The sequence below is a fragment of the Eulemur rufifrons genome, chromosome 1, assembly GCF_041146395.1.
Source record: "Eulemur rufifrons isolate Redbay chromosome 1, OSU_ERuf_1, whole genome shotgun sequence".
Lineage (NCBI taxonomy): Eukaryota > Metazoa > Chordata > Mammalia > Primates > Lemuridae > Eulemur > Eulemur rufifrons.
In genome coordinates this window covers 31,627,663-31,638,330 of record NC_090983.1, presented here as the reverse complement: position 1 = coordinate 31,638,330, position 10,668 = coordinate 31,627,663, and the positions used below count along the sequence as shown (strand labels likewise).

Genomic DNA, 10,668 nt, shown 5'->3' with positions numbered 1-10,668 from the left:
AGTCATGCGACTTTGACAAAGGGGATGTCAGCACAATTTGTTCTGGACACCATTCCTGAGGAACGACAAGCCCCAGTCTGAACTGCCTCACTTATAAATCTAAGAAAATAATGTAGGCCCTTAAGTAATCCAATCTAATACATTTTACTTTCAAACATGCAACCAATGCAGTTTTTGTTATTTGAGACAGGGTCTTGCTCTGTTGTACTGGCTACAGTGCAGTGGCATCATCATAGCTCACTGCAACCTCAAAACTCCTGGGCTCAAGCGATCCTCCTGTCTCAGCCTCCTGAGTAGCTAGAAATACACACAGGCACCACCATGCCCAACTAATTTTTTTTTGCTATTTTTTTGTATAGATAGAGTCTTGCTATTTTGCTTAGGCTGGTCTTGAACTCCTGGCCTCAAGCAATCCTCCCACCTCATTCTCCCAAAATGCTGGGATTACAGGTTCAAGCCACCACAACCAGCCCCAATGTACTTTTTTTCCTTTTATTTATTTTTTATTCCTTTTTCATTTCAGCAGAGGATTGAGTTCAACTCAACGTACTTTTTTTTTTTTTTGAGACAGAGTCTCACTCTGTTGCCTGGGCTAGGGTGAGTGCAGTGGCATCAGCCTAGCTCACAGCAACCTCAAACTCCTGGGCTCAAGCAATCCTACTGCCTCAGCCTCCCGAGTAGCTGGGACTACAGGCATGCACCACCATGCCCGGCTAAATTTTTTTTTTTTTCTATATATATTTTTAGTTGGCCAGATAATTTCTTTCTATTTTTAGTAGAGACGGGGTCTCCCTCTTGCTCAGGCTGGTCTCGAACTCCTGACCTTGAGCGATCCACCCGCCTCAGCCTCCCAGAGTGCTAGGATTACAGGCATGAGCCATTGCGCCCGGCCTCAATGTACTTTTGATTCCCAGATCTTCAGCAAGGAATTTAAGGCAGCTTAGAATAAGGTATTTTACATGTATGGACTAGAAATCTCACTAACATAGGGCTTACTCCCAAAAAAAAATTCCAGAAAAATATTCTGCACAGGAAACCCTGATGTATTAATTTTTTTGAGTGGGAAGATTAAAAGACTGGGAGTGAATTGGGCCTGTAGTTGCAGCTATTTGGAAGGCTGAAGCAAGAGAATCATTGGAACCCAGGAGCTGAAGAGCCCAGCCTGGGTAACACACAGAAAGAGAAAAAATGATTGTACGGGACACCAAAGGAACATTATGCAAAGTAGCAGAGTCGGGACATATGTGCCTTTCTCCCAGAATAGCTTATTTAGAATATAGGCCACTGTTTCAACTATGCTTTACAAATATTACTAATTTATACTCATAAGCCTGAGACAAATACTATAATCTTCCTTACTTTTATAGATGATACAGACAAGCACAGAAACCTAAATGATATTTCAAAGGTCATACTGCTAATATGGGCTAGGATTTGAATCTAGCCACTCTGGCTCAGGAATTAGGATCCTAGGATCTCTAGGAAGAATCTCTAATATGGTCTACAAACCTGCTTAAAATCTCTCAGGCTTAATTGCATTTTTAAAGTTGGGGGCGGGGACACCAAAAACCCAAACCAGAGAATGTGTGGATAGATGTAACCCCCAGGATCCCAAATGGATCAAGCACAGATAAAAACACCGACAAAAACCTGCCTTACTATACTCAATAATTCAGACTTGGCTGCAAATGCTTCTGGAAGCTCTGTCTGAATGAGCACAGGACCTCATCATTTGCATAATCCTACTCAAGTGGAGACCAGCAAATAGCAGTACTAAACTTGAGCAGGAATAAAGGGAATAACAAACCCTTCTTGGCTAATCTCTAGTTGTGTTCTCATTTGGTTTCATTTCACTAAACTTAGAGAAGGCCGGCTTAAGTCCCAATTTTGACAATCCTTAAAATGGAAATAAAACTAAGTATTTTCAAAGACTTAGGAAACCATCAAATAAAGAAATCTATTCTTTATAGTGACAGACGTGGGAAGAAAATGGCGCTAAAAACCAACTGTACAGATTCATATAAATTTCATTAAGCACAAAGTTTATTCTGAATAAATCATTTTTTCACTACTGAAAAAGAAGTTCATTACTCAGCTATGTACTTAAATTATCCAAACAAAATAAACATGGCAATGATATAAAAATGTAAGAAATTTACAAAGCTATACAAAATAACTTAATATTTAAAAATTAGACTGATACAGTCTGTAAGATCTCTTTAAGAGCTGTACACAATTATAGATCTATAGAATTTTTTTCAGTGGGTCAAAGAAAGGATGCTTTAAGGCTTCTCTCAGAGTAATTCTTTTGGCAGGATCATACTCCAACATCTTCTGAATGAGGTCAAAGAGAAGTTCATGTTCAGCATCCTGAGAAAGCATAAATTCCTGAAAGAAAAATACAAATACATTCAATAGCCTTTTCTAGTATCATTTACTGTATTTTGTTTCACAACTATAAGAAGAGAAGAGAAATTCAAGATTTTGATCATTAGCTATATATAGCCCAGACCTACCTTCAGAGGTTTACAGCGCCTTGAAACGTATCTGCCAGCAGAACTGTGCTCATCCCAGTCTAATCGATCATGATGGAAATATTTACGTTTCCTAAAAATAAGTCAATATCCACTTATGTTTATAACACGTAAAATTTAAAACATCGAGCAAAGGTGAATGGTCGCATCAATCACTATGCTTTTATAGATCAAAGATTAATGCTTTCCTAGAGATTTAAAAGGTAATGAAGAACAGAAATTGAGCTATGGCCTTCCCACCAACTAATCTGCTATTTAACTGAAAAAGCATTAGTCTGACTTCACTTGTTTTACAAAGTTCTCATCAGAACACATGACCAAGTACTAAGGATAGCACTGACTCTTAAATAAAACATACCTGGTTTTCTGTATCATATGTTGTGGTAGAGGTCCAAGAATCCTTTCCATCATTGCTAAGTGCTCCTTACTATCATGGGTCTAAAATAAAATAATTAAAAAAACCTTAACTATCTCTGCTTACACATTGTCCTTCATTCTTATTTAACACAGTGGCTAATTTTATAGTCTACAGATGATTAAAAGTCACAAGGAAGGTGACTAACAAAAAGGCACACTTTTTAGCAAGTTACAGCTGACAGCAAGAACTATTCAGGCCTACAGAACAAGCTTGCCAATGATTTCCCTAAATGGAGAGGGTTAAGTACTTACAATATATTTAAAACAGTTTTAAATAAAACAGATTAATTATAAAGGAAACATACATTATAGTTATATTTTTCTTTCTTATCTACAATTATCGGTCTATGAGGGAAAAATGCTATGTTAAATGTATATGTATACTTTGAATTAAAGTATTCATTATTCACATAAACAAATGTCTTTCTCGTGCAAAGCCACTGAAACAGATCGTTGTCACTTACTGGAAATACTGTAAACCCAAGATAGTATTCAATAAGAATGCATCCTATACTCCAGACGTCACATGGCTGGGACCACCCTAAGGCTGCAAAGCAAAGCAAAATGTTAGGAAAAAAATACTCACTATTTCTTAAAGACATTATAATAAAAACACTTTCTTTAGAACAGGTGATGTTTGAGGTGGAAGGATCCTAAAGGAATCACTTAATCCAAGGTTAAATGTAATATAATGGTGCTGTATATAAGACGGCTTTGGATACATCGGGTTTGAAGTCTCAACTCTGGCCTGACTTTGGGAGCCAACCAGTCCCAACTCTGCAACTAGCGATTTAGAAAAAAATTTTTTTCTGAGGCTCAATGCTCTAACCTGTAAAATGAAAGCTACCCGTACCATGCAAAGACTGAGCAGCCATGAAGTGTCTGAGGTATAATGGGCATTAAATAATTATTTTTTTTTGGAGACAGGATCTTACTCTGAGTAGGATGCAGTGGCATCATCATAGCTCACTGCAGCCTCCAACTCCTGGGCTCAAGCGATCCTCCTGCCTCACCCTCGCAGAGTGCTAGCATTACAGGTGTGAGCCACCACACCCAGTCAAATAATTATATTTAAAAACTCTACCACATATTACAAATACGCCAAGAATACCAGAAAGGTTAAGCCTCCAGCTCAAAGTCCCAGAGCTGATTAGCTGGAACAATCAAGAGCTTAAAATCCATCATGTGTTTCATTGATACTAATTCCTTAATGATAAAAAGATGGAAAAAGTACTACAAATAAGACCTCAAACTATAAATAAATTTTAAGTCAGCCAATAAGAAAATATACAGGTCCTCAAAGCATAATTAATAAACACTAACCTAAAATAACTTCAGGTGCTCTATAATGTCTCGTAGATACCAATGTACTGTGATGTTCGTCATCGTATGTTGCACTTCCAAAGTCTACAACTTTAATATCTGGATTTATTAAGGTACGTTCATCACGCTTCTGAAAATCGTAAGAAATGATGGTTAAGAAATCATAAAATATTCATTTGAAACTATGAAGGTAACATATTGAAGACTTACCATTTTGGGATTATATGCCTCTGTGTAGTCAGACTGCACAAATAGGATGTTTTCAGGCTTTAAGTCTGTGTGAGTCAATTTATTACTGTGCAAAACTGAGAATGAAACAGAAAAAAATTGCAGCAATCTGAAAATCAATAAACCAAACCAAATCAAACCCCAAAACCACATGTGATACCTTTCCTATATGCCCAAAGAGGTGGTAAACAACATTTCAGTCTGCTAGAAAATGATTGGGAACCAAAACCTACTACCCGACTACCCCCTTCTTAAAAAGTCCACTGACAGCTAACTACAAGAAACAACAAAAACCAAAAAACCCTTCTTTCTCATGAAGCTAAGATTTGCCACACCTTAACTTTTTCTCAAGGTTCTAGGTTAACATTTTTAGAAATCAGAAAGGCTTATTCAGTCTTCATCCCAACAGCATGTTATTATGATAGCTATAGTATCTTATTTACTAAGTGAAATGCATATTGCTGATCAACAGCTTGATACTAAATTTTTAATACCTACTCTTAACTGACAAATAAAAATTGCATGTTTATGGTGTACGTGTTTTCACAAATGTCTTGTTGTAGAATGGCTAAAACAAGCTAATTAACATATGCATTACCTCACATACACATACTTTTTGTTGGTGGCGAAAACACTTAAATCTACTCTTAGCAATTTTCAAGCATAGGGTATCATTGTTATTAACAACAGTCACCATGATTCACAATAGATATCTTGAACTTATTCCTAACTGAAATTTACTATCCTCTGACCAATATCCCCGCAATTCCCTAATTCATACCTACTCTTAAACCAGTCTTCCAAGTCCTATGTTAGGTCCTATTTTTAAAGATCCAAATCAGTCTGGCACTTAGTCTCAAACTGAAGTTTCTGCAAGATATGCCAAGAACTTACAATTCACAGACTTGCATATCTGATATGCCATCTTCCTGATATGATCTAGTCGAAATGGTAGAAACCCATTTTCCTTAATGAAGTCATAAGTACTAAGTCCCAGTAGTTCAAACACAATGCAAATATGACCATGATGCTCAAACCACTCCAACATCTGGACACAGCGGCTACAAACACAAGAAAAATAACTAAGTACAGTTTCTCCCAAGTCAAATCTACCTGAGGCCATCTTCCAAATTCTAATTTGATACTTACAAAGTACTGCTGGGGTCCGTTGTATTTATGTGTTCCAGAACTTGTATTTCTGAGCGAGCAGCTTCACAGTATCTATCCACATTTTTAACTATTTTTACTGCTACATGTCTACCTCCCCTGTTAGAATAAGTTCAAAAAAATGATAAAACACGGGAACAGAAAAGGGGAAAAATTTTTATACTCTAAGAAATTTTAATCAGTAGTTTGATGGACAGAAATAATTAAACTTGTGACATCAATCTAGAAAAGTTACCATCCCTGGCTGTGTTATCAGGATGAAATATGGTACTTTCTAAAAATATAGGCTGCTAGGTAACTACTACGCTGAAAATGTATGAGGTGAACAAAATTTCAAAGGCACCTAATATAAAATGAATGCTGAAAACACTAATCTAGAAGGGAAAAAATTTGGCCACAACAACTGTGCCCAGTAGAATAAAAGAATACTTTTCAAATTGACAAAGTATGTTCTCAGCCTAAAACTGGAATTAAAAGCTGCATGTAGGATTAATAGCTACTGCTTAAATAATACAAAGGGCAGTAAGTACCTTTAACTGGGAGTATCTTACATCCAAGTCAAAAGACCCAAACTAAAAGGGTATAAAGACGTATCTTTATGGTCAAACCATTTTCTAAAGCTATATTAATCATCTATACTGTCAACCTCACCCAAGTGTAACTCCAGCACGGGAAACTTACGCTTTATGATCGATGCACTCCACGACTTTTCCAAAAGCTCCTTCACCTAAAGTATCAACAATTTCATCTAAAAGAAAGAATTAAATCTCAGTCATACCAAGAAGTGGAAACAATTTACTTATAATAAATGCTATCAATGCAGATTATTCTAGTTGATGCTACAAATTTCCTTATTACTAGATATTTATTTTATTGGTCAACACCATCAAAAAACATATAACTATTTTTAGTTCTAATTTCATTTTTAGGCTAATTTCATTAACTTGATTTACTGTTCTGGAAGTTCTGTATAATAAACATTAAATTTCTAAAGAAAGCAAAAACAATCCCCCCCACCAAAAGAAATGGAAAAACAAAACAAAACAACAGAGAAAGAAAAAAAGACTTCCAAATCCCTGAAATCTTATCTATATATAGATTATGTTATCTGAAAAGTTAATAAGTGTTGAAAAATATTCTATACATCTTGCACTTAGTACGTCTCCACTCTGACAGATCAGGTGACCCTCCTCATCATCCTCTACACTCCTGGTTCTTTTCCTTCGGTGACTCTTCTGGAAACGTCAAGTGGGCGGCACCAAGATCATCCAGCCAATCAATATACCCGAGTGAATTCAGGGCAGAATACGAAATTCATTCAGCGGGGAGATATTCAGGCATTCAGATACACGCCAGGCCACAAACGGTTGGCAGGAGCAATTTCAAATTCAGTCCCCAGAAATTCACAGGGCACATAGTTTATGTTAACAGGAGAAAAACATGGCAAGGAACAGATTTTCAGATAAGATACTCAAAGTGGCAAGGCAACAAAACATAATACAATTGTTTTTCTTAAAAAAAAAAAAAAAAAAAAAAATGCTTAGTTGTAGCATTCATCGAAACATAATTTTAAGTTTCTAGTGTCCTAATTTAATGTTGCAAAATTGTAGGATGTAATATTTACTTGTCAAAGTAGACTGTGGCCAAATTAAGATTTCCTAAGTAATCTAAGAAACAAATATTAAAACAGTAAATAAAATTAAAATCCTAATTTTTGGGGGAAAAAAATTTGGCATAACACTACAGCATTTTAAATGTTATCTGAGCTGATCTCCAAATTGATACATAACCCATATAAAGTTCAAATCTGTTGTGGCTTGCTTAGTGAAAAAAGGATTAGAGAACATTCTTTGTTAGAACAAAGAGGCATACCTAATCCTTAATCATACAAAATGCGTTTTCTATTTTTGGGATAAGGATTCAACTTATCAAAACAAATCAGATTTCCTGAGGTACCATAAAAACCTTCAGAATATCTGGCAATCATTTTTATGAACTAACCTAAATTAATTATCCCCATTGTTTCACTGGAATGACAATTAGAAGCCAACTAACTATTTCTGTTACTATAGAAATGTGTACTCATTTCAGGAATTTTCTATCCAATGTACAAACACAGAAAGAACCCTGCAAGTTAAAATTGAAATGACTTCATCTTAAACACTTTCTCAAATAAACACAAATTCAAGTTTTCCTGTTCCACATGGGAAATAAAATTTCCAAAATGTTTTAAAACAGCTCATACCCCATGTGAACGATGATGTGAAGTACTGTGGTGAATCCTGTGTTTGCTTTTATAACTACTTCTTCCGCTTCTACCAGATGACTTGCTACTATGGTTCTGATATCTGCTTTCATGATCTCTATGGCGATATCCAGGTTCATATCCTTGACTGTAGTCATTTCTGTATTCATCAATGTAGCGTCGGCTATGATAATCCTTCTCATTTATAGACCTTTCTAAATAATGGCTAGAGAGGAAAAAAATTATTTTCAGTGTTTTATGCTAATATTAAATATCCTCAAATCCTCAGTAAATCTAAGGCAGAACTCTTTTAAAAAGATTTTGTACCCCCATTGCAATGTTTGCGATTTTACAAACATTACAAGCCATCAAAATTTCTCATTGGAAACAGAAACGAATGGTAATCAGCCAATTTTTAAGTAATACTATTGTGAGGCCGAGCACGTAGCACTCGGAAGGTTGAGGCAGGAGGATTGCTTGAGCCCAGGAGTTTGAGGTTGCTGCCAGCTAGGCTGATGCCACGGTACTCTACCAGGGTGACAGAGCAGGACTCTGCCTCAAAAAAAAAAAAAAAGGATACTATTGTGAAAATGTATCTTTATATGGAGACATTTTAAGTACCCTCCTTACCGATCAGATGTTTTAGAGTGATTGTATTTGCAGCGCTTGTTCTCCCGAGCACTGCTAGGTGATCTCTTCCTCCTTTTATGACTGCTGCTGCTCTTCCTCCATTTTCCACAATCCCAATCCTTTTCATCCCAGTCAGGACAGTAAGTTCTCTTTGAGTGTCTCATCTATACAAAAGACAGTTTTCCCCGTTAAATCGTATCCCACACCCAACTGTTTAACAATAAAGCTCTTATTTACAAATTCACCCTACTTGTAACCTTTTAAATTGCTCTAAGTCAAAGTTCAGAAATCACTGTCACCCAATCTGAAATCACTGATAAATCCAACTATTGGAATTTGAACTTTAGTCATAGGTATTCTGCATTATCCATGTCATGCCCAGATTTACTGAAAGTATGTAAGAGAAGAAAACAAAGGGTGGGGAAGGAATCCCATTTGGTAAAATCTTACCCCTGCGCACAAATGTACTTACTATAGGTCCACACGTCATTCTCCCCATTTAAACGTGTATGAGAAACTAGCCTCCAACACTAATACAATCGTAAATGTTCTTCATCACTAAATTGTTCGCAGGACAGTATACACAGAATCATCGTAGACTACATCTGTAACGGGGTATATCAAACTACCAAAAACTTACATCACAAAGAAATGGCTTTTCACCAACTGCCTTTCTCACTTGTTAGCTCGGACCCCGCTACATCTCCGCATATAACTCCGAATCCAAGCGCTCTAATTGTCATCCCAAAATGAGTGGGCTGAAACGCCAGGGCAGAAAACGCCCGATCGCCCGATTTCTCACAATGCTCCTTCAAATATATGTTATTTCTGGTTCCTTGGATTCCTAAATCGGTTTTTGTTAACACCACTCACGATTTTCACATCAATTTTTTGAGTCTCAACCAGACACTAAGTGTATTTCCTTCAATGTGTTGTCTTTTTCTCCCCTCGCTACAGACACATTTCCCCGCAGCCGCGTGCCTGACGCACATTCCAGAAAACAAGCACACGCCACCCCCACCAGCGGCTCCGACTCTCCGGCAAGGGCGCAGCCCGGCCTCCGCCCCGCCGCCATCTTACAGCTCAGCTTCGCGGCCGACAACATGGCGCTCGCGGGCGCCCCGGGCTCGCCCCGCCGCCGCCGCTGCCGCTCAGGCCGCAACACTTCCTCTGCGGAAGGCGGACCACCATGACTGTCTCCCGCAACCAGAAGCTGGCAGCCCGCTCAGCCGAGCACGGAGGACGGGCGCGCCGCCTTTGTGCAGCCCTGGCGTGATAGGAAGGAGGCGGTCGTCGTGCGGAGACTGCGGGCCCCAAACAGAGAGGGAAAGGGGCATCGCCAGGCGCCCGCGAGGCACACGGGAAGGGCCTTGACACCTAGTCTGCTCCCTCCTGCATCTTACCGTCCTGGTGGAAGACTCCAAGCCGAAGGAGACAAAGCTTGCAACGCAAACGCAGAAAGCGCCCACCAGCCTGCGAGAAGCGCCGGCAACAAAATGGAGCTGACAGCCGCAGCGTCGAGACTCGCCTCAAAAACACTGATGACGCTGCAAGCGCGTCTCCGCGGCGGGGCGGGGCGGGGCGCGCGCGTGACCGCCATGTCCGCAGGCGCCGCGTTGGGAGCTGAAGCAAAGCTGCCGTCGCGGCCATGTTGGTCTGAGTTTGTATCTTGAGAAAGAACTGCACCGACTGGGGAAAAGCGTCTCCTTCTCGTCCACTTAAAATTGTATTTGTGAACGAAGAAACAAAGAAAAGTTAGGGAAGCAGAATGCAAAATAGCATGTGCCCTGATTGCGGTAATTAAAATGTTTCAAAAATGCTACACCACTAGCGTCAAATAGCTCCAAAGTAGTAACTGGTTGGATTTCAGCTTTTGCTAAGGTTCTGAGACCTATTTAAAACTAGTTTTTATCACCAAACCAATGAGGAAATTAAAACAAAACCCGAAAAAAACCCTAGTTTTTAGTTGCTGGGGCTCACATGCACTGAAATTGGATTTGAAAGATTTCCCCAAGATTTTAAAAAATGAAGAAATTGGCAAGAGCCTGGGGGTGTGAAGTGGCGATGTTCACGTTTAAGCATTTCCTCATTAAATGAGTCCGAGATCAAAGTTTCTGCAGGGTT

At 38.6% G+C, this 10,668-nt stretch overlaps 1 protein-coding gene across 2 annotated transcripts; it reads right to left on the bottom strand.

Annotated features, from left to right (window-relative positions):
- Positions 1-1,956: 1,956 nt before the first annotated feature.
- On the bottom strand, positions 1,957-10,060 carry CLK1 (CDC like kinase 1). 2 transcript variants are annotated; one of them, XM_069486772.1, is made up of 13 exons: positions 9,948-10,060; positions 8,545-8,708; positions 7,915-8,140; positions 6,814-6,904; positions 6,351-6,417; positions 5,652-5,768; positions 5,397-5,563; positions 4,485-4,579; positions 4,275-4,404; positions 3,416-3,498; positions 2,893-2,972; positions 2,517-2,607; positions 1,957-2,388 (listed from the first exon to the last, which is right to left on the bottom strand). In XM_069486772.1, exons 2-13 carry the CDS (start codon positions 8,706-8,708, stop codon positions 2,245-2,247), a joined length of 1,455 nt encoding a protein of 484 aa, XP_069342873.1. In that variant the 5' UTR covers positions 9,948-10,060; the 3' UTR covers positions 1,957-2,244. The 2 variants fall into 2 exon arrangements, with proteins under 2 accessions (XP_069342873.1, XP_069342958.1); XM_069486857.1 differs by lacking the exon at positions 6,814-6,904 and having other exon boundaries at positions 9,948-10,059.
- Positions 10,061-10,668: the final 608 nt, after the last annotated feature.

What these genes read in the sequence shown, in the direction of transcription:
- CLK1 (XM_069486772.1), bottom strand. Translation starts at nt 8,708, where the DNA reads ATGAGACACTCAAAGAGAACTTACTGTCCTGACTGGGATGAAAAGGAT. An exon ending in AGACGTACTAAGTGCAAGAT is followed by an intron (nt 6,418 to 6,813) that starts GTATAGAATATT and finishes TCTTTCTTTTAG; the next exon opens with ATGAAATTGTTGATACTTTA. An exon ending in AGGCATATAATCCCAAAATG is followed by an intron (nt 4,405 to 4,484) that starts GTAAGTCTTCAA and finishes TACGATTTTCAG; the next exon opens with AAGCGTGATGAACGTACCTT.